This window comes from Pristiophorus japonicus, chromosome 15, assembly GCF_044704955.1.
Source record: "Pristiophorus japonicus isolate sPriJap1 chromosome 15, sPriJap1.hap1, whole genome shotgun sequence".
Taxonomy (NCBI): Eukaryota; Metazoa; Chordata; class Chondrichthyes; family Pristiophoridae; genus Pristiophorus; species Pristiophorus japonicus.
In genome coordinates, this window is record NC_091991.1 from 146,954,483 (window position 1) to 146,981,699 (window position 27,217).

General features: G+C 46.3%; 1 protein-coding gene across 1 annotated transcript in view; it reads left to right on the plus strand.

Moving 5' to 3' along the window:
- Nucleotides 1-27,217, plus strand: part of LOC139281110 (cytoplasmic phosphatidylinositol transfer protein 1-like) — a 284,745-nt gene that overhangs the window by 175,708 nt on the left and 81,820 nt on the right. Inside the window, exon 6 of the mRNA XM_070901063.1 lies at nt 996-1,003. Coding sequence (XP_070757164.1) covers nt 996-1,003 — 8 coding nt within the window. The remainder of the gene's footprint in view (nt 1-995; nt 1,004-27,217) is intronic.

Sequence of the window (27,217 nt, forward strand, 5' to 3'; positions counted from 1 at the left end):
TACTATGACTGATTTCCTTTGGGACTTTGAAAAAATATCAAAGCCCTGAAAATCGATCATCCAACCGCATCATGGATCCGTGCAGTATGAACATTAAAAAAATCTCAGGCATGCCAGCTTTTTCCGCTACTAAACTTCGGCCCTGAATTCTCCTCTGCTGCTGCCTGAGCCAGTCAGTGATTAGCGAGGGTGCATGTCCTGATTCCTCTTACTGACCCACACACTTGGAGTTCCACCTCGTACCCTGACTGAGAATAAACTGATTCCATTCAAATCTGGGTCAAGGCTGGGGTTTAAAGGCATAAACCTCTGGGCTGAACTGGAGAGACATAATCATAACCATCCAGCAAAGTTTTCATTAGTTACAGTCGAGCCCATGTTATCTGACCTGTGCGTGGTTATTTTGTCTGGCTGGCCTGAACCACCTTATCTGATCCTGTGTACCATCGCCGGAGCATGTGGGTGGAGGGGGGAGGAGGTTTGAAGGCAGTCTCTCTGGTGTTGCCAACTTTTAATTCTGCTGATGATTAAACAAAATATATGTCCTTCGTACTGTGGGAAACATGTTTGGAACCGTGTCAAATTTCAGAATTACTTGCGAGCTAAATGCCACAAAATGTGATTTGCAGCCTTTAATTTGGGTTGCATGTTTGTTTTCTCTTTAAGTTGCACCACAGTCGACACTGGAGTGTGAAGAACGATTCTGTGCCATATCCCAAGTTCTAGCTGGAAAATACAACGCCATTCTTTCTAAGGGCCTTGCTGCTAGGCAACGGCTTTTTGTTCTTTATTCATAAAAGACTGCAAAGTCCTTTAGGCACTGGATGAACTCACTTAAACTTACTTGCTCAAGCATTTCTAAATCAGCTTATTTATTAGTCATGTTCATCAAAATTACATTCTCGGGTAACTTTCGGAGTGATGTCGACATCAGCTCATTTTAATTATTTATTCTCTTTTTTTTTCCTTTTCTCTATTCCGTCCTGTGCCACTAGAATACACAGTGAGTATTTTCATCTTTCATATGCTTACATTTCTCTTTTACATAAATAAATAATGTATCACGTAATACCAAATGAATACGTTGGCTGCTATATAACCCTGTAAAAATGAGTCACTGTCAGAGATGCGCAGCCATATTTATACACAACATGCAAAATTTACTTGGGGTTATCCCGCTCCCTGAATAAATTAGCTCAGTTTCAACACAGCACTGCTCCCTGCCTATCATTCAACATGATATCTGAAGGGACAGCAATCTATTATTTTAACTTCTTTGTCAGTGTGCCTAATAATATCTCATACAGCAGAGATGACTAATGGGAGAGTTAGGTATTCAAAATGACGAGCAGTTTTGATAGAGTAAATAAGGAGAAACTATTTGAACTGGCCGGAGAGTCAATAACCAGAAGACGCAGATTTAAGATAATTGACAAAAGAACCAGAGGTGAGATGAGGAGGCATTTTTTCCGCAGGGAGTTGTTATGATCTGGAATGCACTGCCTAAAAGGGTGGTGGAAGCAGATTCAATAATATCTTTCAAAAGCAAAGTGGACAAATTGTAGGGCTGTGGGGAAGAGCAGGGGAGCGGGACTAACTGGATCGTTCTTTCAATGAACTGGCACAGGCTCCATGGACCGAATGGCGTCCCTCTATGCTGTAAGATTCTATGATATCACTGACTGTAGAATGGCTCCAGTGTTGTTGCTTCTCGCTATGCTAACCACAAGAAGAATTAGATCGATCAGTTTCCAAAACCAGAAACTGAAACCTGCCAGGACAGCTTCAGTTTACCACTGGCTCCAAAAACATATAGTAAAAGGTAAGTGGAATAAAACTTGTTACTTCTGTGCACATGTCCCAAGACTTCACCTGCCCACCAACACCTGTTTAGTTCTTCAGACCCAGTTGACATCCCGCTCCCTCCATCCCCGCTCCCGCTTCATCCCCACCATCTCCTGCTCCCCCCCCTCCATCTCCACTTCCTTCCCGCTCCTTCCATTCCTCCCGCTCCTTCCCCACCATCTCCTGCTCCCTCTCTCCCTCCCGCCCAGTCCCTCCCTCACCCTTCCTCCATACCTCCTGCTCTCTCCCCAGCATCTCTTGCTCCCTCCCTCCCTCCCTCCCTCACCCTCCCGCTCCCTCCACCCCTCCATCCTACCCTCACCCGCTTCCTCCCTCACCCTGCACTCCCTCCCACCCATTCCCTCCCGCCCACTTACTCCCTCCCTCAGTGACTCAAGCAACCTTGAGCCCCACCCTATTTCTGTTTGACATTGATCAATTGGCTGGTTAAAACTCCCTGGTACAATTAATGCAAGCAATATTGCAGGTGATGCCCGAGTAGCCTTGTTAAAGACAGCAATAAACCTACAATTAACACCGTGTTGATTTTAATCGGTTTCACAAATTAGAAAGTACCCAATCTCTATAATTAGGTTAACCTCAATTTACTGCAGTTACAGAGACTGATTGTCCGTGAAAAACTAAGTAGATTACAACAATAAATAACTTTCATTAAAAAATCCATTAGGGAAATAATTTTATGCAAAAAATACTTTCTTAAAAACTATACTGTACTTTTTTTTGTAAGCTTGCAATATAGTTTTTTTAAATTCCTGGTGAAGGGATACTGTGAAGCATTGTGACCATTGACATTGGAATAAGGTTTCGAACTGAATCTTGGGCCTGAAAGACATGGATTAATTGAAAACTATCCCTGACTCTCTGCGCAAGATACCAGCCCTGCTCATTGCTGACTAATTTTGTAACAGAGTCCTTCAGCAGGCAGTGGGCTCCTTATTTACATATTCAATGGATTTAATGCCTGTCTTAGGCATCTAAATAATGGGTCCCACAAATTTACCGACTCACTCACAGGTATGTACTATTTTGGTCCAAGACAGCATACTTATTCACTGGTAGAATTCAATGAGTCAAACCACATCCCACTCTCCCGGCACAGGCACGATGGGCCGATTGGGCCAATGACCACCTTCTGTGCTGTATCATTCTTTGATTCTATGATAAGGAATTCAATGGGTCAAACCATTTCGTGCTTACTCCAGTATATGGAATTCTGGGTTTCAACATAATGGGGGTGAAATTGGGTGTCTTTGGGCCTCCCGTTAGCACCCCGGCGCTGACCTCGACTCTCACCATATTCGGCAGGAGTTTAGTGGCGGCGGTACGGTGTTGTGCCCTGAACTCCTTCACCCAGAGATTGCGACATCATCACCGTGCACATCGCCCGGTGGCGCCCCACATCAGAAATTGAGTTCCGCCCTCTGCAACAGCGCCGGGCGAAAACGCCGGCCGCTGCAGGAGGTGTGGATCGAGCAGCCGGCCGCTACCGAGGGGATGACTAAAGGTGAGGTGGCCGAGGTAACTCAAAATAAAAACATACCTTTTTTATTCCAATTTTTTTCTCCAAGTTCCTGGCCACAATCGATCAGCCCGGCATTGTGCTTGAGTGCCGGGCCGATCGCGCAGGATCGCGGCTGCTGTGGTGGTCCTTTTTATTTTGCAGAGCCTGCAGCGATGGCCCTTCCCTTTAAGGGCGGGAAGGAGCCTTTGAACATGGAAGCGGTGCTTGGCCCTCTGTGCAATGCTGCTGAACTCACCGTCCTGCCTGTTGCCGATTGCGCTCCCAGAAGGAAGCAAGAGCGCCTGATGTAGCACTCTACTTCCTTCTAGGGGTGCAAACGCAAATCTTTTTAAAGTTTGAAATCGTTAGTGCCTGGCGCTAACTTTTCAAACTTTAAAAAATTAGCACCCCAAACGAGGCGATAGTGAATCTCTCCCCCAATGTCTTTCTAAGCTGTTTTTTGTGCACAGCACCATAAGTACAATCAATCCACTTTGTGTTTGGTGAGCGCTTTTGGTTTTTTTTTCAGATGGAGCTTCTGATGATTAAATGCATAATGATACAAAGATTTCCAAAGCCGTTAGTTTAACCAGTAGCTAGGGGAATGTGGTCGAAGGAAGGGCTTGTTTGTTGATGTCCTTCTGTATTGATCAGGGTTTGCTGTGCACTAATTGTAATCGAGGGCTTCTCCAGCCCACCTATCCCAGCATCTGCAACATCACAAACCATTCTTTCATTGCAAGGAGTCACAAACATTCAATTTAATTTGAAATAATATAATTACATCCATGCAATTTTTACCCACTGCCACCCACTTTAGGCCGTAACCAAATGGAATACGTAAGAACATAAGAATTAGGAACAGGAGTAGGCCATCTGGCCCCTCGAGCCTGCTCCGCCATTCAAAAAGATCATGGCTGATCTGGCCGTGGACTCAGCTCCACTTACCCGCCCGCTCCCCATAACCCTTAATTCCCTTATTGGTTAAAAATCTATCTATCTGTGATTTGAATACATTCAATGAGCTAGCCTCAACTGCTTCCTTGGGCAGAGAATTCCACAGATTCACAACCCTCTGGGAGAAGAAATTCCTTCTCAACTCGGTTTTAAATTGGCTCCCCCGTATTTTGAGGCTGTGCCCCCTAGTTCTAGTCTCCCCGACCAGTGGAAACAACCTCTCTGCCTCTATCTTGTCTATCCCTTTCATTATTTTAAATGTTTCTATAAGATCACCCCTCATCCTTCTGAACTCCAACGAGTAAAGACCCAGTCTACTCAATCTATCATCATAAGGTAACCCCCTCATCTCCGGAATCAGCCTAATGAATCGTCTCTGTATCCCCTCCAAGGCTAGTATATCCTTCCTTAAGTAAGGTGACCAAAACTGCACGCAGTACTCTAGGTGCGGCCTCACCAATACCCTATACAGTTGCAGCAGGACCTCCCTGCTTTTGTACTCCATCCCTCTCACAATGAAGGCCAACATTCCATTCACCTTCCTGATTACCTGCTGCACCTGCAAACTAACTTTTTGGGATTCATGCACAAGGACCCCCAGGTCCCTCTGCACCGCAGCATGTTGTAATTTCTCCCCATTCAAATAATATTCCCTTTTACTGTTTTTTTTCCCAAGGTGGATGACCTCACATTTTCCGACATTGTATTCCATATGCCAAACCTTAGCCCATTCGCTTAACCTATCTAAATCTCTTTGCAGCCTCTCTGTGTCCTCTACACAACCCGCTTTCCCACTGATCTTTGTGTCATCTGTAAATTTTGTTACACTACACTCTGTCCCCTCTTCCAGTTCATCTATGTATATTGTAAACAGTTGTGGTCCCAGCACTGATCCCTGTGGCACACCACTAACCACCGATTTCCAACCCGAAAAGGACCCATCTGTTAGCCAGCCAATTCTCGATCCATGCTAATACATTTCCTCTGACTCCGCGTACACTTATCTTCTGCAGTAACCTTTTGTGTGGCATCTTATCGAATGCCTTTTGGAAATCTAAATACACCACATCCATCGGTACACCTCGATCCACCATGCTCATTATATCCTCAAAGAATTCCAGTAAATTAGTTAAACATGATTTCCCCTTCATGAATCCATGTTGCGTCTGCTTGATTGCACTATTCCTATCTAGATGTCCCGCTATTTCTTCCTTAATGATAGCTTCAAGCATTTTCCCCACTACAGATGTTAAACTAACCGGCCTATAGTTACCTGCCTTTTGTCTGCCCCCTTTTTTTAAACAGAGGCGTTACATTAGCTGCTTTCCAATCCGCTGGTACCTCCCCAGAGTCCAGAGAATTTTGGTAGATTATAACGAATGCATCTGCTATAACTTCCGCCATCTCTTTTAATACCCTGGGATGCATTTCATCAGGACCAGGGGACTTGTCTACCTTGAGTCCCATTAGCCTGTCCAGCACTACCCCCCGAGTGATAGTGATTGTCTCAAGGTCCTCCCTTCCCACATTCCCGTCACCAGCAATTTTTGGCATGGTTTTTGTGTCTTCCACTGAGAAAACCGAAGCAAAATAATTGTTTAAGGTCTCAGCCATTTCCACATTTCCCATTATTAAATCCCCCTTCTCATCTTCTAAGGGACCAACATTTACTTTAGTCACTCTTTTCTGTTTTATATATCGGTAAAAGCTTTTACGATCTATTTTTATGTTTTGCGCAAGTTTACTTTCGTAATCTATCTTTCCTTTCTTTATTGCTTTCTTAGTCATTCTTTGCTGTCGTTTAAAATTTTCCCAATCTTCTAGTTTCCCACTAACCTTGGCCACCTTATATGCATTGGTTTTTAATTTGATACTCTCCTTTATTTCCTTGGTTATCCACGGCTGGTTATCCCTTCTCTTACTGCCCTTCTTTTTCACTGGAATATATTTATGTTGAGCACTATGAAAGAGCTCCTTAAAAGTCCTCCACTGTTCCTCAATTGTGCCACCGTTTAGTCTGTGTTCCCAGTCTACTTTAGCTAACTCTGCCCTCATCCCACTGTAGTCCCCTTTGTTTAAGCATAGTACGCTCGTTTGAGACACTATTTTCTCACCCTCAATCTGTATTACAAATTCAACCATACTGTGATCACTCATTCTGAGAGGATCTTTCAGTAGGAGATCGTTTATTATTCCTGTCTCATTACACAGGACCAGATCTAAGATAGCTTGCTCCCTTGTAGGTTCTGCAACATACTGTTCTAAGAAACAATCCCGTATGCATTCTATGAATTCCTCCTCCAGGCTACCCCGTGCGATTTGATTTGACCAATCGATATGTAGGTTAAAATCCCCCATGATTACTGCCGTTCCTTTTTCACATACCTCTATTATTCCCTTGATTATTGTCCGCACCACCGTGAAGTTATTATTTGGGGGCCTATAAACTATGCCCACCAGTGACTTTTTCCCCATACTATCTCTAATCTCCACCCACAATGATTCAACATTTTGCTCATTAGAGCCAATATCATCTCTCACAACTGCCCTGATATCATCCTTTATTAACAGAGCTACCCCACCTCCTTTCCCTTCTTGTCTATCCTTCCGAATTGTCAGAAAACCCTGTATGTTTAATTCCCAATCTTGGCCACCCTGCAACCACGTTTCAGTAATGGCCACAAAATCATACCCATTTGTAATGATTTGTGCCGTCAACTCATTTACTTTATTTCGAATGCTGCATGCGTTTAGGTAGAGTGTTTTAATACTAGTTTTTAAACCATGATTTTTAGTTTTGACCCCTCCTGCAGCCCCTTTATATTCATACATAATGTCCCTTCCTATCACCTTGTGGTTTACACTTACCCCAGTGCTACTCTGCTCTGTTGCCTCCTGCCTTTTGCATTCTTTCTTAGGGTCCTGTTCATCTGAGCTCTCACCCACTCTAACTAGCTCAGAGCTCTCTCCTGGGTTCCGAATACTCCTCGCATTGAGGCACCGAGCTTTCAGGCTTGCATTTTTATTACACTTTGACCCTTTAGAATTTTGCTGTAAAGTGGCCTTTTTTGGTTTTTGCCTTGGGTTTCTCTGCCCTCCACTTTTACTCATCTCCTTTCTGTCTTTTGCTTCTGTCTCCATTTTGTTTCTCTCTGTCTCCCTGCATTGGTTCCCATCCCCCTGCCATATTAGTTTAACTGCTCCCCAACAGCACTAGCAAACACTCCCCCTAGGACATTGGTTCCGGTCCTGTCCAGGTGCAGATCATCCGGTTTGTACTGGTCCCACCTCCCCCAGAACCGGTTCCAATGCCCCAGGAATTTGATTCATCCGAATTGCCTTTGTGACAAAATGCAAAGCAATTTACACACTTTGGCCTTTAAAACAGGACCTGCAGGTTATGTAGATCTCTTTGGTTTTAGTTATGATATTGGGCAGGTTACTATCATAAGTGTTTGTGGCCATTTTAGTAGGATATGATCGCAGACTGTTTACCATAAGCATTAATGTCACATGTCAGTTTGCTCTGTAAACAGATAATTGATTCCATTGTTTTACCAGATATTGATGCAAGATTAATTGGTTAGTTCTGTCATCCTTTTTGAAAATGGGTAGCGCATTAGCTTGTTTCCTACATAGCAAGGCTTTCCTGGCAGTCAATGATTCTCGTCATGACAGCAGCACCTCCCGAATCTCATCTCTCATCACTTTAAACCCCGAGGGTAAATGCCATTTATCACTAAGGATTTCTTACCATTGAACCCTTTTTACTCTGATTGGGATATCCATCTCATTTATGTCAGTTGTTAATCATACTTGGATTATCACCACCTATGGAGAGCATATTTGTGTTTTCACAGTGACGTCCTAAAGGATGTAATTCTTTAGTGTATGTACTTTTCATTCATCCTCTGTTTTAGCCACTTTAGCACATTAGAGCTATGAATTATCCTCACTTTGCAGAGATGATAGAAACATAGAAAATAGGTGCAGGAGCAGGCCATTCAGCCCTTCGAGCCTGCACCACCATTCAATATGATCGTGGCTGATCATGCAACTTCAGTACCCCACTCCTGCCTTCTCTCCATACCTCCTGATCCCTTTAGCCGTAAGGGCCACATCTAACTCCCTTTTGAATATATCCAACGAACTGGACTCAACAACTTCCTGTGGTAAAGAATTCCATAGGTCTTCTGAATCCTTTCTAAATAAACCTGAATGTTCACTGAAATCACAAAGCATGCTACTACTGAAATCTGGTACAGCCACTCACTTGAATTAATATATAGAAAGCCGTCTTGCATATATGGAGTCAGAGATAGTTTTCAATTAATCCAGAGCCTTCTAGCCCAAGATTCAATTAGAAACCTTATTTCAATGTCAATTGCCATAAAACCTCACGGTATCCCTTCACCAGTAATTAAACAAAAACGATATTGAAAACTTATGAAAAAGTAAATCATCCCGGTGCTGAAAGTTATTTCCCTGATGTATTTTCCAATAAAAGTTATTTATTGTTGTAATCTACTTCTTCACGGACAACCAGTCTCTGTAATTGCATTAATTTAGAAGTGCAGGTTAACCTAATTATAGAAATTGGCTACTTTCTAATTTGTGAAATCAGCACATCGTTAATTGGAGAGGGTTTATTGCTGCCTTTGGGCTGAATGGTCCTCTTCATTTGTATCTATCTTGTAATGCAGACTATAGCGGGCTTGCTTTGAATGGAAAAGAGCTGGCTCATATTGAACAATCACTGGTATCCAATCGTATAATATTAGAAGGCACCCTGGATAGTGTGGAAGAGTCTGGTTCCTAAATCTCATGTATCGCTGGTTGTCTACACTGAGTGATCTCCTGGATCACTGGTTGTCTACACTGAGTCATCTCCTGGATCACTGGTTGTCTACACTGAGTGATCTCCTGGATCACTGGTTGTCTACACTGAGTGATCTCCTGGATCACTGATTGTCTACACTGAGCTATCTCCTGGATCACTGATTGAGTACACTGAATGATCTCCTGGATCACTGGTTGTCTACACTGAATGATCTCCTGGATCACTGATTGTCTACACTGATGATCTCCTCTATCACTGGTTGGCTACACTGCCTGCTGTTTTCAGCACATGGCAACACCACTGAAAGCATTGCTTATGCAGGCAATTAAGACCAGTGGGAACATGAATGCTTCTTGTACTGCCATAGAGACCTTGGAATCTGGCAAATGGTTCACATGTCCCAGCATGCTGTTGTGACCCATAGTGGTTTCCCGGTCAAGTTGTGCCTCCTCATGCACTGCTTTTCTGCCACATCAAAGTTGCAGCACACCACTGTCTATGTTTCTAAGTCACCCACTTATCCTATTTCTCCTCCTCCTGCTGGACCAGTTTTGTTAGGCTAGAGTATTAATGGTTACGGAACCAAGGCAGGTAAATGGAGACAAGATACTGATCAGCCATGATCTGATTGAACAGCAGAACAGGTTCGAGGAGCTGAATGGCCTCCTCCTGTTCCACCAATGGCCATTACATGTTTGATCTCAGCCAGAAACTTCCTGTGTGCTCCTCACTTCTTTCACTGTTGCTCTGGTGACACTTGGAAAAGTTTCCTTCAGTAAATCACTAACAGCCAATCTGGTAAAGAATAAAATGCTCACTTTTTGACTTGACTGTGCAGCAACAGAACACTGCTCAAGTCCATCAATAATATGATCATTATTAATGGCCTTAGCAAGGTCCTAACTAGCAAACAACAGTTTTTTTCCACCCTTTTTCACCGACTTCTTTGCTCCATTTTTGGAGGGATAGGAATCTTCAGCAGTGAGAAGTATGGATCAGTAATTCTTAGTACTTCATTCCAATTTTGTGCCTCTTTTTACCCACATCTTTTTCACTCGGATTAAAGGGAATGAGGAAAATACAGTCCATTGTTAATCGGTCCCATTGGGAGCTCTTGCTGGCTGAGGCTGGATATGGATCTTCTTCTAACTATGTAGCCTATAGTGCATTGAAAACATGTTTAGGTAGCTGATCTGACTAAATCGTCACAACCCTACTATATTCCGTTTAAAAAAAAAAACTGGACACTCGCTCAGCGATTATCCTACAGCACAACTAATGTGACAATTAAGTAACACGAAAGTGTATTCCAATGATGGTAGCAACATCTCTGATAAAAAAAAATCTCCGTGGCAGCGAGGTAACTGTGCCAAATATTTATAAATGATTCTTGGGTTTGTTTAATTTTAAAAGTTTTTTTTCCCCTTTCCTCACCAAAAGATTAAAATCATATCGACTATGACCAGTTAGCACTTATCCATTGAATCGACCTCTCCACTCCGATGTATATAGTTATCTCGGCTCCTCCACTGTCTAATCAGGTAGATGTTGGCAGGTTGCAATTGGAAAAAGGCTGATTTGAAGCTTGATTGGGATGTAAGTTTGACCTTGCCCACAGGGGGCAATTCTGATCGCAGCCCAGCGAGGCGGGGTGTTTCCATGGAGGGAATAAGGAAAAGACAAAGAACGAGGGGCTGTGCGGGTCACTCTTCACGGGTGGGTGCAGAACTAACGAACAAAGTCTTGAGGGCGAATCACCTGCTCCCAATCTTGAACAAAAGATGGATGGTACTGGAAAAACAAATGTACTGTTGGTGGGAAAAGTCTTCTACATGTAGTGGCTGGTGTAAAATATGATCTAGTTCTCGCTTGTTAATGATATGCAGTAAAATGCCTCAGGAAATTCATTATTTGTCCCAATGATGGAAAGCATTGTCACAGCTTCATTGCAAAATAAATTCACGTACTCTTGGTGTGAGATTGATGGCACCTTGAGTTGATCACATTGACACCTCCATTTTGAACCACAGACGAGGTGTAAATGAAAGTCATTTTTTTAATATATAACTGACATTTATCAAGCAATGGCTTCATACTGGCGCCAGTTCTCTTGATCAGCTGAGAGTACAGTAAAGATTTCCAGTTGATGTGAAGTATTTTGGTTACCCTTAGATTCCACTGCCGGCCATCCTATGCAGTGCATGGTGCTACAACGATACAATCACTTTTTAGAGACAAATCAGGAAAAGGAAAACAAATTATTAATCAAGAAAAAGAATCGCCAATGTTGAGGTTAGGCTTTCACTGGCTTACTAAGTTGTTGCTTCCTCAGTTGCCTGTGGGAGTCATGGTTTGGTTGATTGATCTTCTGAAATCTGAGATAATTCCTGTTGCGGGTCAGTTTATGCTTGTTTTCGCATTAGCCTGGACGCTACTGTAAAAAAAAAAGAACAACTCTGGCTCTCAGAAGAGGTTGTCAACTGGCTTTCCACAGATACTGTATGGTGGTTTCACATTCTCCCTATTTATTTTTCAGCAGTAGATTGGAACCAGCAGTTATTTTTAAAGTAACTTCTTCGCAGTCCGAAATATGTGACATTTGCACCAGTTGTGAGTCAAAATTCCAAATAAGTAAAGCACTAGCAGACAGGCGCTATCTCCCCTCACGTTACAGAGGAATCACTTTTCCCTCGTTCTCTTGCTGTTAAAGGTAGTCTTGCACCTGAATTGAAAGGAAGAAAGGCTTGCCTTTATATAGCGCCTTTCACAACTTCAGCACATCCTAAAGCACTTTCCAGCCAATGATGTACTTTTGAAGTGTAGTCGCGGTTGTAATGTAGGAAACATGGCAGCCAATTTGCGCACCGCAAGCTCCCATAAACAGCAAGGTGATGATGGCCAAATAATTTATTTTAGTGATGTCGGTTGAGGGATAAATATCACCAGGATGCCAGAAGAACTCCAGGCTCTTTGAATAGTGCCGCGGGATCTTTTACATCCACCGAGAGAGTAGAGAGGGCCTCAGTTTAACTTCTTATCCGAAAAATAGAGATCTATGCTGTCTGTGCTTAATTAGCATGTTTAGGCCGGAACGGTGACACCTTCTTTATTCTGAGGTCTTCCTTCATTCGAGCTATGAAATTAAAAAAACTACTGTTTAGAATGAAACTTCAGTAATATTAAATTATTAACATTGTGTGGGTGGCAACACGAGTCACCGAATGTCCTGTGGAATGACAGGATGGGCGAGCATCATGATCACATGCAAAACGTGATCTTGATCTCAGCCTGGGGAGATACTGAGTGGAGGAAACTTGGGGAATAGATCCACCCGGAGAGCTCGCGGCCCCTTCTTAACAACTAAACTCTCCAAGTGAGCCATGTATTCGCCAGCCTCCTCAATAGTGCAGTGGTGTGCTCTGCCAGGGGAGGGGAGCATCTATAAAGGAAAGGGATAGAAGGACTTACACAGCATGTCTGAGACATGTGAGCAGTTCTAGAATACATTCTGTCACACAATGGGGGAGCATTGTGGGCGCAAACTCTAAAAGGGGCAAAGAAGAAAAGTAAACAAGAATCTCGCTGATCAAGATAAACATTTGAGCAGCCAGCTCAAGAATAGTCGCTGAACCTTGGGTGCTGATTGGTTAACTGCCTGCCTGGCTGCTCTGTCAGCCAGATAACTGTGGGTGGCCGGAAAACCTAAGAGAGGTTTAGAACATTTTAGGTTCACTTGGGAGATGCAGTAAATTGGAACCTCTAGCACAACGACCAGTGTTACCAGGATTTCAGGAAACTGTATGTGTAAAATGTTTCTACCATTTCCACTTGAGCTGTAAAACAAAAACCTGTTGGTTACAGGTCTGACGCTGTTGATGGGTGTGATGGATGCAATTTTACGGATGAATTAATGAGGCCAAAAGGGTTGTATTATGAGGCCAGGCTTAATAAACGAGGCTTGTATTCCCTTGAATACAGAAGATTAAGGGACGATCTAACTGATGTGCTTGAGACGATTAAAGGATTTGATAGGATCGATAGAGAGAAACTATTTCCTCTGGTGGGAGAGACCAGAACAAAGGGCCATAACCTTAAAATTACAGCTAGGCCATTCAGCGGTGATGTCAGAATGCACTTCTTCACACAAAGGGTGGTGGAAATCTGGAACTCTCTTCCCCCAAAATCCTGTTGAAGCTAGCTCAATTGAAAATGTCAAACTTGAGGTTGATAGATTTTTGTTAGGCAAGGTATTGAGGGTTATGGAACCAAGGCGGGTAGATGGAGTTAAAATACAGATGAAACATGATCTAATTGAATGGTGGAACAGGCTCGAGGGGATGAACAACCTACTGCTGTTCCTGAGTTTTTAATTATTATCAAACAAGGGGGCCGGATTTGCCCCTTCCCTTAAGGCCTGTTACCGCCATAGATCGGCAGCCACGCTGTGGAGTGGAATGGCTGCCAATTTTTAGTCGAATGGCCACCATTTTGAAAAGTTCGCTCTTGCAGTATCCAGGTGGTGACCCGCTCCCCGCAATTACCGCTCCATTGCTACAAATCTGTCCTAAATGCGTCATCAGAACACGCACCATTGATGTGCCCGCCCCCGAACGTGAAATTCTGCGGAGAAAATCTGCGGCTCGGTGCCACGAACAGCTTTTTCTGCCGGTGCACTGTGCTTGCAGTGCTTCTAAAATGGCGGTGCGGCAGCCATTAAAGGGGAGGACCTACTGCCGCTGCCGCCATCTTATTTTTTTTGTTGGCTGACTGCCAGGTCTGGCCAACAATTATGCCCTCAGGTTTGCCCCCTCTTGGGTGCCAGGCTGCTGGCCTGGCCAAAACGCTCCCTGGTGGCCCAGTAGACCTAATTTAAAGAATCGCAGCGGCTCTCCCCTTTAAGTGAAAGGGGAGAGTCGTGGTGACACGCGACCGTGATGAGTGGCAGCGGCAGACACTCTGCCCCTCTACTTACCGAACTTCCGCTCACTGCCACAACTCTGCGCCCGTTATGACTGACTTCTGGGCTGCTCGAAAAAAAAGCCAAAGAGGGGAATTTCGCGCAAGAGGCCACCACATCTACCATGGCAGAGAAAAAAGTCAAAACAGGGTAAGTGCACCGTGTTTTTGGCGGGGGGCAATTTTGGCCCCAAAATGTTACATCACACAATATTGAAGTGTTCTGGCTTTACTGTGATTAGTCTCAGAGTATTGGTACCAATTCAGTAGATAGTCCTAATGTCGGCTGTGGTTCAGTGGATAGCACATTTGTCTCTGAGTCAGAAGGTTGTGGGTTCAAGTCCACTCCAGGGACTTGAGCACAAAAAATCGAGGCTGACACTCCAGTGCAGTACTGTGGGAGCACTGCACTGTTGGAGGTGCCGCCTTTCGAATGAGAAGTTAAACCAAGGCCCGGTCGACTCTTTCAAGTGGATGTAAAAGATCCGACGGCACTATTTTGAAGAAGAGCAGGGGAGTTATCCCTGGTATCCTGGCCAATAGTTATCCCTCAATCAACATCACTAAAACAGATTATCTGGTCCTTATCTCATTGCTGCTTGTGTGCAAATTGGCTGCCGCATTGCCTACATTACAGCAGTGACTACACTTCATTGGCTGTAAAGCACTTTGAGACGTCCAGTGGTCGTGAAAGGCGCTATATAAATGCAAGGGGCTGAAATTGCCCCTCCCGATAAGACCTCTGGCCACCTGAAGCCGGCGGCCACGGGGCAGCGCGGAATGGCCACCGACTCTCCGTGGAGGGGCTGCCATTTTGCAACTTGTCCTTCATCAGGGGCGGAGCGGTGAAGGGGAGCTCTGCCTGTTTTCCCACCGTGGCGTGCACGCGTCAACTCCTTACCGACCGGCGGCGACCGCTTCCCAAAATTGCCCCGCGGGAAATATCCCTTTTGTGAAATTGCCCCGCGGGAGCGGCACTGCTGCCGGCCGGTGCCCCCGACAGCTTTTTGTGTCGGTGCCCTCCTTGTTGGTCCTTGTTGGATGGCGGCACGGCCTCCCTTAAAGGGGAGGTGGCGCTGCCGGCGACGCCATTTTATTTTTTATTGTCGGCCGACTGCCAGGTCGGGCCCGACAATTATGCCCCCGGGTTCGGCCGGGCTGCCAACAGGCAGCCTGGCACCTCCTCTGGCCCGGCTGAAACCCTCCCTGGTGGTCCAGTGGACCTAACTTAAAAATATGCCGAGCTCGCAGCGGCTCTCCCTTTTAACTGAAGGTGAGCGACGTTGTGACATGGCATGTCCGTGTCGCGCTGACATCATTAGCGAGGCGCTGATGAGTAATCGGGACGGCCGACCCGCTGCAAGGGTGCTTCCGCCCCTCAGCCACAACTACATCCGCCCCCAGCAAAAACACCATCCAGGGGCCGAATATCGGCGGCACGTCCGCCACAACCCATGCAGCAGAGAAAAACTTCAAAAAATTGGAAGGTGCGAACCGTTTCGGGCAGAGGTGAATTTTTACCCCCCAAGTCTTTCTTTTCTTTAGTGACAATACTGAGTCAACTTTGAATCCAGCCAAGATTGATGGGAGGTATCTGCAACCAGTGAGGGCCTTGTGTGAAATGAATTTAGATCCCAATACCCAGTGCACATGAGCCCACATCTGTCTGTAGTTCAGTGGTGGTGGGCTATTCTACAAATCCCCTGGGAGGACAGACGCACCAACATCAGTGTCCTCATCCAGGCCAACATCCCCAGCATTGAAGCACTGACCACACTCGATCAGCTCCGCTGGGCAGGCCACATAGTTCACATGCCAGACACGAGACTCCCAAAGCAAGCGCTCTACTCAGGACTCCTTCACAGCAAACGAGCCAAAGGTGGACAGAGGAAACGTTGCAAGGACACCCTCAAACCCTCCCTGATAAAGTGCAACGTCCCCACCGACACCTGGGAGACCCTGGCCAAAGACTGTCCTAAGTGGAGAAAGTGAATCCGGGAGGGCACTGAGCTCCTCGAGTCTCATCGCCGAGAGCATGCAGAAATCAAGCGCAGGCAGCGGAAAGAGCATGCGGCAAACCTGTCCCACCCATCTCTTCCCTCAACGACTATCTGTCCCACCTGTGACAGGGACTGTGGCTCTTGTATTGGACTGTTCAGCCACCTAAGGACTCATTTTAAGAATGGAAGCAAGTCTTCCTCGATTCCGAGGGACTGTCTATGATGATGGTAGTGGGCACTTTCATTTTAAACTTTTAAACAACTTGAGAAAACTTTTAAAACTTCGGGAGAAACTTTTAAAACTTCTGGAGAAACTTTTAAACAACGTGAAGGAACTTTCAAGAATTATTTTCTTTTAAAAATGTTTACTAAGGAATTGAATACTGTACCCCAAACTAACTAGAAAATAGCTTGGTGTGTTTTATTAGCATTATTTTCAGTCATTTGAAACCGGGTTTCTCACAACGACGCTCGTCGAGCAGGTGAGCCTCCGACCAGGCGACCGGGACATCACCCGCCCTCCTGTGGTGGGCCTACATCCCTCCAGCGACGGCCCACATCCCTCCAGCGGTTGGCCCACATCCCTCCAGCGGTTGGCCCACATCCCTCCAGCGGTTGGCCCACATCCCTCCAGCGGTTGGCCCACATCCCTCCAGCGGTGGGCCCACATCCCTCCAGCGGTGGGCCTTCATCCCTCCAGCAACGGCCCACATCCCTCCAGCGGTTGGCCCACATCCCTCCAGCGGTGGGCCTTCATCCCTCCAGCGGTGGGCCTTCATCCCTCCAGCGACGGCCCACATCCCTCCAGCGGTTGGCCCACATCCCTCCAGCGGTTGGCCCACATCCCTCCAGCGGTTGGCCCACATCCCTCCAGCGGTGGGCCTTCATCCCTCCAGCGGCAGGCCTTCATCCCTCTAGCAAGGTCTTGGACACTCTTGCCACTGGACCAAGACCTTGCTCAGCTAAGCCCGTGTGGTGGCCAGTGTGCAACGACCACCCCACATTAAAAGAACTCACTCACAGGCATCTTCCACTCCGTTAACATGAAGCTCGGGACTTGGAACGTCAAGACCCTCATGGACAACTCCAACAGCGACAGGCCAGAATGCCTCACCGCCATAGTTGCCCAGGAACTTAGACGCTTTGACATCGACATCGCTGCCTGAAGCGAGACCCGGCGGGCAGGTGAAGGCCAGCTCAAGGAATAAGGTGGAGGTTACACCTTCTTCTGGAAAGGGAAACCAAAGGAAGAATGTCGCCTTCACGGAGTCGGCTTCACCATCAAAAACGAGCTGGTCAACCGCCTCAAAGACTCACCCTGCGAGGTTAACGAACGCCTCATGACTCTTCGACTCACCCTATCCCAGAACCAATGCGCCACAGTCATCAGTGTGTATGCCCCAACACTCGATGCAACGGATGAGATCAAAGAGGGTTTTTCTCCAACCTCGAAAAATCCCTGTCCCGCGTCCTCGCGGGCGACAAGCTGATCCTCCTAGGTGACTTCAATGCCAGGGTTGGCAAAGACACAGCCCTCTGGGGAGGTGTGATTGGCAGAGAGGGTGTAGGGAAAGCCAACTCCAGCGGTACCCTACTCCTGACAAAATGTCTAGAACAAGAACTTCTCATCACCAATACCTTCTTCCGCCAGAGGGACAAATACAAGATAGCGCGGCAACACCCTCGCTCCAAACACTGACACCTGCTCGACTATGTCGTTGTCCGAGCCAGGGATCGCAAGGATGTGCACATCACCCACGCCATGACAGGAGCTGACGACTGCTGGACGGACCACCACCTAATCCGATCCATCATCGGCATCAACATAGCCCCAAAGTGGAGGGGACAGAAGAAGTAGTGCCGCAAAAAAGTTCATGCCGGAGCACTTAAAGACCCAGCTAAGAGAGTCCTATACAGCCTGTGCCTCGCAGCTTACCTGGTGTGCCTTAATGACCCTGAGATGCAGAATGCCCACAGCGCTTGGTCTGCCCTCCAGGCCTCCATAACCAGTGCCTGCGAAGAGACGCTCGGTCACTCAACCAGAAAACATAGGAACTGGTTTGATGAGAATGATCAGGAGATCCAAGAACTAATAGATCGCAAGTGCAGAGCATTTTTGAGCCTCAAGCAGCAACCCAACTCGAGAGCAGCAAAGCAACATTACAGGCGGCTCAAGGCTGAGGTCCAACAAAAAACCCGGGACCTAAAGAACAGGTGGTGGATGGAGAAAGCACAGGAGATGCAACAACTGGCCGACAGCCATGATGTGCGAGGATTCTTCATCGTAGTCAAGGCCACCCACGGTCCAAATTCCCAAGGTTCCATCCCACTGCTGGCCAAGAACGGGGAAACACACATCAAGGACACCGAGGCAGTCAGGGCCCGCTGGAAGGAGCACTTCAAAGATCTCCTCAATCGAGACTCTGCCTTTGACTCGAGTGTTCGCGACTCCATCCCGCAGCATGCAACCCGCCACCACTTCAGTGAAACCCTAACGTTGCATGAGGTAGGAAAAGCCATAAGACAGCTCAAGAACAGCAAGGCTACGGGAGCTGATGGAATCCCTGCTGAGGCGCTAAAGTATGGCGGAGAGGCGCTGTTGGTGTGGACACATAACCTCATGTCTCTCATCTGGAGGGAGGAGAGCATGCCGGGAGATCTCAGAGATGCAGTGATCGTGACCATCTTTAAAAAAGGAAACCAGTCCGACTGCGGCACCTACAGAGGAATCTCCCTGTTATCAGCCACTGGGAAAGTCGTCGCTAGAGTCCTCCTCGACCATCTTCTTCCCGTGGCCGAGGAGCTCCTCCCAGAGTCACAGTGCGGATTTCGTCCCCAACGGGGCACAACGGACATGATCTTTGCAGCGCGACAGCTGCAGGAAAAAAGCAGGTAGCAGCGCCAGCCCTTATACATGGCCTTCGACCTTACGAAGGCCTTTGACACTGCCAACTGCGAGGGTCTATGGAGCGTCCTCCCCCGTTTCGGATGCTCCCAAAAGTTCGTCACCCTCCTTCGCCTGCTCCACGACGAAATGCAGGCCGTGATCCTTACCAACGGATCCATTACAGACCCAATCCATGTCCGGACCGAGGTCAAACAGGGCTGCGTCATCGCCCCAACCCTCTTCTCAATCTTCCTCGCTGCCATGCTCCACCTCAGTCAACAAGCTCCCCGCTGGAATGGCACTAAATTACAGAACCAGTGGGAAGCTGTTTAACCGTCGCCGCCTCCAGGCCAGGTCCAAAACCACCCCAACCTCTGTCGTCGAGCTACAGTATGCAGACGATACCTGCGTCTGCGCACATTCAGAGGCTATAGGATTTAGTCAACGTGTTTATTGAGGCATACAAAAGCATGGACCTTATGCTAAACATCTGTGACAAAGTTCCTCCACCAGCCTGTCCTGCCCCCCAGTCATCAAGATCCGCGGCACGGCCCTCAACAACATGGACCATTTCCCATACCTCGGGAGCCTCTTATCAACAAAAGCAGACATTGATGAGGAAATTCAACACCGCCTCCAGTGCGCCAGCGCAGCCTTTGGCCGCCCGAGGAAATGAGTGTTCGAAGACCAGGCCCTCAAATCTACCACCAAGCTTATGGTCTACAGGGCTGTAGTAATACCCGCCCTCCGGTATGGCTCAGAGGCATGGACCATGTACAGTAGACACCTCAAGTCATTGGAGAAATACCATCAATGATGCCTTTGCAAGATCCTACAAATCCCGTGGACGGACAGACGCACCAACATTAGCGTCCTCAACTAGGCCAACATCCCCAGCATTGAAACACTGACCACACTTGATCAGCTCCGCTGGGCAGGCCACATTGTTCGCATGCCAGACACGAGACTCCAAAGCAAGTGCTCTGCTCGGAACTTCTTCATGGCAACTAGCCAAGGGTGGACAGAGGAAACGTTACAAGGACATCCTCAAAGTGGGGATCCCTGATAAAGTACGGCATCCCCACCGACCCCTGGAAGTCCCTGACCAAAGACCGCCCTAAGTGGAGGAAGTGCATCCGGGAGGGTGTTGATCGCCGAGTCTCATCGCCGAGAGCATGCAGAAAACAAGTGCAGGCAGCGGAAGGAACGCATGGCAAGTCCCACCCTCTCTTACCCTCAACAACTGTCTGTCCCACCTGTGGCAGGGACTGTGGCTCTCGTATTGGACTGTTCAGCCACCTAAGGACTCATTCTAAGAGTGGAAGCAAGTCTTCCTCGATTCCGAGGGACTGCCTATGATGATGATGATGATGGTAGTGGGCACTAAATTGACAGTCACACTTCAAGAGACCAAAGGATGGATGTTGTAATTTGTTAAACATCACTTTGGTGTAAAAGATGCCCTTTTGAGGCAAGATCTGTTTTTAGAGTAAATAACGTTTTCTCTGGACCAGTCAATCTGACAGCTGATACGGGAGTGCTTGTCACATAGCTTGAATGGAAGAATGTTGTAATCTCCAGGAATAATATATTTCAACTTGTTGAGTTTGGAAGTTCCACCACCTCACCACCCATAAAACAAAAATCCTTACTATATAATGAGTGATGGAGTATGCATCCATTGTCTCTGGATATATAGGCAGGCTGATCTATTCATGAGAAGTGGATAAAGTGTCTGCCCTTGATCTTTGCCCATTTATTTGCCTAATGGTGAATTGCGGCAATATGTCATTCCTACCTCGTATTCTGGTGACACTTGCATATTGGATATTGGGACCCAATCTATCCCATTGGGTTTAATGGCTACTGGAACATTGGAGCAAAATGAAAAGAAAAGAAAATTCTCATGGTCAAAAATCAAGCTAAAATAGAAATGGCTACGCTGTAACTACAGCTGATCTCCGCCATGCCTCTTGTTGTACCACTTGGTACTCCGCTCCCTGAATCGCAACTGTCCGGAGTGGTAGCACAGTGGTAGTGTTACTGGACTAGAAATCCACGGCAGCGGGGGAATTTAAATTCAATTAATTAAATAAATCTGGTATAAAAATCTAGTATCAGTAATGGTGATCATGAAGCTACCGAATTGCGGTAAAAATCCATCTGGTTCACGAATGTCCTTTAGGGAAGGAAATCTGTTGCTCTTACCCAGTTTGGCCTATATGTGACTCCAGACCCACAGCAATGTGGTTGACTCTTAATTGCTCTTGAAAGCCACTCAAGGGCAATTAGGGATAGGTAACAAATGCTGGCATTGCCAGCAACACCCACATCCGTGAACAAATGTTAAAAAACATAGTTCTTCAAGTTAATGTGTACATGGAGGGGCACGAGGCAGCAGCCCAGAAGCTTTATCAGTTCAGTTCATTTTGCTTTAGTTTTATTGCCTTGACGTATATTATCAGAATCATTGGCAAAATAGCCCGCTGCTAGAAGGATTAAAGGATTCTTGTGTCAAATATATTCTTAAGCTCATCATTGGAACTCAAAAATAGTTTTATTGCATTCCCAACAGATAATAAAATATATGGGGCTAGATTTTACACTTTTGTGCATATCATTCCAAAATGGACGTTATTTCTGGCATGGGCGGTAAAAATGGGTTTTCAGATCGCCGGCTTCTCACCCATTCTCAAAGCACCGAGTCTCCATTTTTGAAATTGGGCATTAACGCGAGCGATATGAAATGGGTGTTAGCGTTATATCTCGCTGACCTTCTGCCGTAAAGTGTCGCCGTCCTTAGCAGTGGCATGGCAACGCTCGATTCTCGCGATTCAGGAGGTCAAGGGTCATCATGACATGCGCAGAAGAGGAGACACAGAGAGAGGGAGCTGAGAGGGACTGAAGGTGTGTGTGGCTGTGGTGTGTGCTTGTTTGGCTGCTGTGGGAAGCACAAGGGAGATTCACCAGCAACAAAAAGCCTACTAAGCACCAAGAACATAGTTGGCACCGAGTTTTTGTCCAACAAATAAGATATAACATGGAAGGGATGGAGGAGGCCTGGAGCTGGTAGCCAGGAACATTGGTGCAAAATCTTGCTTCTGGCTCGGAGCACGTTCCCACCTCGGCACCGTCCTCTTCCATATCTGTCCAAGCCAACGGTTCGGCCATCACCGCCCCCCTCCCAATGAAGCATTGCCAGAGGAGCTCCTTGGTCAAGCGGCTTGGAGTAAGGAGGGGAAGGGGAAGGGGTAGAGGTGGGGAGGAGAAGCAGGGGGGTGGGGAAGGGTTGGTTTTTACAGAAATACTGATGATTTCAGACAACTGTTCGGTTTAAATGTTTTTTATTTAACAAAACCTTGTTGCGCATTGGCTCAGATAGCTGCACTGTTACACGCTGGTGATTCCTTAACATCAAAGGGTATAATTACACTTAACTTCAATCAACTTAAACTTTAACTGTCACCAAGGTGATGCCCACCATTGATGTATGACCTGCACACCCAACAGTGTGTCCGCCTTGTAAATAACACCAATGTTCTTTCAGGCAAAGTGCTCATTGATGAACTCCAGATGTAAGGCTCTTGCAGCTATCATGCCACCACGGGCCCTTTCATGTGGTCTACAGGGGGGGCGGGGGCATGGCTTCAGCATTAGCCTGATTGTTTGGGCCGATGTCAGCGTCCACCTTCTCATCCTCCTCTTCCTCTCCCTGGTGAGGTGGACTGTCAGACTCATCAGGCAATTCTTGTCCCGTCCTGATAGCCAAGTTGTGGAGCATGGAGCACACCACCACGAATTGAGCTACCTGCTCAGAGTGGTATTGGAGCTCGGCTCCTGAGTGGTCCAGGCATCTAAAGCGCTGCTTCAGCACTCCAGTGGTTTTCTCCACGATATTGAGAGTGGCTCTATGGTTCTCGTTGTATCGCCTCTCGGCTTCGGTGTGGCTGTCATGCAGGGGGGTCATCAGCCAGGTGGCGAGGCCATATCCTTTGTCACCAAGAATCCAGCATTAATCTTGTGGCTGATTGTTAAACAAGTCAGATGCTGCCCAGAAATTTAGTATTCACTGCCATTATAATTTGCTGGTGGTTGACAACGAGTTGGACATTCAGGGAGTGGAATCCCTTGTGGTTCCTGTAAACCTCTGCATCCTGAAAAGGTGCCCGCTTCGTGATGTGCGTACAGTCTATTGCTCTCTGCATCTTGGGGAAGTTTGCAATTCTGGAGAATCCAAGAGCCCTCTCACTCTGTACTCCCTGGTCATAGGGAAGCTGATCAAGTCCTTCCTGCGTGCATACAGGGCTTCAGTGACCTGTCTAATGCAGTAATGTGTGGCATGCTGAGACAGATCACAAATGTCGCCAGCTGAGGCCTGAAAAGAACCCGACGCGTAGAAAGGCAGTGCTGTGGTGACTTTGACCTCAATGGACAGTGAAGTACTGATGGTTCTGGCAGGCTGCAGATCTCCCCTTATGAGCTGGCATACCTCAGTGATAACCTCTTTGTGGAAGTGCAATCTCTGAAAGCAGGTGGTGTCGGGCAAGTCGAGGTAAGACCGCTTGTCCCTGTTATTGCGGGGGGGGGGTGTAACGTCTGGTCCTCCTCATCCGTCTGGCACGTCTTACATTGGGCACATAATCTGTGGCGCGTACCTTCAGCCATCTCGAGTCTACAGCATGTAATTGGTCATCAAGAGAGGGTGAGAAAGGACAGGCCCCATTGCAATAACTCTCTGTTTTCCACCGATTGGTCACAAACAATGAATGTCCTGACAAAGATATCTATTAAATTCCAATCGGTCACAGTATGGTCAAGATGATTGTACAGATGTTCACATCAACTCCAGCGACCTCCAGAGTACATCCGAACTCCCCCGAGGTTGAAGCACAGCAGCCTTTTAAAGGATGCGACATGTGATGTAGAACATGGCGTCCATAATGCTGTGATTAGTTCCGGTTAGTTCCACTTTTTCTGGGCGTTTTTTTGGGTGAGCGATATTGTGCGCGAGGTGCTGAAAGTAACGCTGGGCGATCTCATGGCCGCTACTTTTGGCAAATATGATCTTTACGACAAAAAAAAGTGGGCGGGTGGTATTGTTGAATCTCAGCGTTAATTCCGTGCAGAAAGTAATGCTGGGCGATATTATGGGCGTTGATTTTGCCCACTCTGATGATTCACCCAAAAAATGTGGGCGGGCGGTATTATTTTTTCCCGGCGATATGCACATGGGGAAAGTAACGCTTGGCGATAAGTTTCCGAAAAATGCCCGTCAGTTTTCATTTTGTGGCTAAATGGGCGATATATGGGCGTTATACGTCATTTCAGTGGTTAAGAGGCCGTTAAGCATGCAAAAAACTAAACTCTAGCCCAAGGTGTGAAAATAGCATTGGTTATCAACAGTTAATTGAGTGTAAAGCATACACAGCAAGCTTCATTAGTTAATTGCTCCGTGCGTATGTTGTCTGGAGGATATCGCAGCATATCAGAGATATACATTGGCTTTGGCTGGTAATTAATTGCTGATGAGCTCCTCAGATCCCTTGCCACTGTCGAGGGAGGGGTGGGTGATCATCCTAATGGCTGTGAGCGCAAAGCCGAGATAATAGATCCCTTCCCACATCACCTATCACTCTGTGTCGCAATGCGAGGAATATTCGTAATAAGGTGGATGAATTAACTGCGCAGACAGCTGTTAACGGATATGATGTAATTGGGATTATGGAGACATGGCTCCAGGGTGACCAAGGCTGGGAACTCAACATCCAGGGGTATTCAATATTCAGGAAGGATAGACAGAAAGGAAAAGGAGGTGGGGTAGCGTTGCTGGTTAAAGAGGAGATTAATGCAATAGTAAGGAAGGACATTAGCTTGGATGATGTGGAATCTATATAGGTAGAGCTGCGGAACACCAAAGGACAGAAAACGCTAGTGAGAGTTGTGTACAGACCACCAAACAGTAGTAGTGAGGTTGTGGATGGCATCAAACAGGAAATTAGGTATGTGTGCAATAAAGGTACAGCCAGCAGTTATCATGGGTCACTTTAATCTACATATAGATTGGGCTAACCAAACTGGTAGCAATGCGGTGGAGGAGGATTTCCTTGAGTGTATAAGGGATGGTTTACTAGACCAATATGTCGAGGAACCAACTAGAGGGCTGGCCATCCTAGACTGGGTGTCGTGTAACGAGAGAGGATTAATTAGCAATCCTGTTGAGGAAGAGTGACCATAATATGGTAGAATTCTTCATTAAGATGGAGAGTGACACAGTTAATTCAGGGACTAGGGTCCTGAACTTAAAGAAAGGTAACTTCGATGGTATGAGATGTGAATTGGCTAGGATAGACTGGTGAGTGATACTTAAAGGGTTGACGGTGGATAGGCAATGGCAGACATTTAAAGGTCACATGGATGAACTTCAACAATTGTACACCCCTGTCTGGTGTAAAAATAAAATGGGGAAGGTGGCTTAACCATGGCTAACAAAGGAAATTAGGGATAGTGTTAAATCCAAGGAAGAGGGATATAAATTGTCCAGAAAAAGCAGCAAATCTGAGGACTGGGAGAAATTTAGAATTCAGCAGAGGAGGAAAAGGGTTTAATTAGGAGGGGGAAAATAGAGTATGAGAGTAAGCTTGTAGGGAACATCAAAACTGACTGCAAAAGCTTCTATAGATATGTGAAGAGAAAAAGATTAGTGAAGACAAATGTAGGTCCCTTGCAGTCAGAATCAGGTGAATTTATAATGGGGAACAAAGAACTGGCAGACCAATTGAACAAATACTTTGGTTCTGTCTTCACGAAGGAAGACACAAATAACCTTCTGGAAATACTAGGGGACCGAGGGTCTGGCGAGAAGGAGGAACTGAAGGAAATCCTAATTAGTCAAGAAGTTGTGTTAGGGAAATTGATGGGATTAAAAGCCAATAAATCCCCAGGGCCTGACAGTCTGCATCCCAGAGTACTTAAGGAAGTGGCCCTGGAAATAGTGGATGCATTGGTGGTTATTTTCCAACATTCTATAGACTCTGGATCAGTTCCTATGGATTGGAGGGTAGCTAATGTAACCCCACTTTTTGAAAAAGCAGGGAAAGAGAAAACATGGAATTATAGACCGGTTAGCCTGACATCGGTAGTGAGGAAAATGTTGGAATCAATTATTAAAGATGTAATAGCAGCGCATTTAGAAAGCAGTGACGGGATCAGTCCAAGTCAGCATGGATTTATGAAAGGGAAATCATGCTTGACAAATCTTCTAGAATTTTTTGAGGATGTAACTAGTAGCGTGGACAAGGGAGAACCAAAGGCTTTTGACAAGGTCCCACACCAGAGATTAGTGTGCAAAATTGAAGCACATGGTATTGGGGGTAATGTATTGACGTGGATAGAGAACTGGTTGGCAGACAGGACGCAAAGAGTAGGAATAAACGGGTCCTTTTCAGAATGGCAGGCAGTAACTAGTAGGGTACCACAAGGTACAGTGCTGGGACCCCAGCTATTTACAATATACATTAATGATTTAGACGAAAGAATTGAATGTAATATCTCCAAGTTTGCAGATGACACTAAGCTGGGTGGCAGTGTGAGCTGTGAGGAGGATGCTAAGAAGCTGCAGGATGACTTGGACAGGTTAGGTGAGTGGGCAAATGCATGGCAGATGCAGTATAATGTAGATAAATGTGAGGTTGTCCACTTTGGTGGCAAAAACAGGAAGTCAGAATATTATCTGAATGGTTACAGATTAGGAAAAGGAGAGGTGCAACGTGACCTGGGTGTCATGGTACATCAGTCATTGAAAGTTGGCATGCAGGTACAGCAGGTGAAGAAGGCAAATGGCATGTTGGCCTTCATATCGAGAGGAATTGATTATGGGAACAAGGAGGTCTTACTTCAGTTGTACAGAGCCTTGGTGAGGCCACACCTGGAATATTGTGTACAATTTTGGTCTCCAAATCTGAGGAAGGACATTCTTGCTATTGAGGGAGTGCAACAAAGGTTCACCAGACTGATTCCTGGGAAGGCAGGACTGACATATGAAGAAAGACTAAGCTTATATTCACTGGAATTTAGAAGAATGAGTGGGGATCTCATAGAAACATATAACATTCTGACAGGATTGGACAGGTTATATGCAGGAAGAATGTTCCCGATGTTGGGGAAGTCCAAAACCAGAGGTCACAGTCTTAAGGATAAGGGGTAAGCCATTT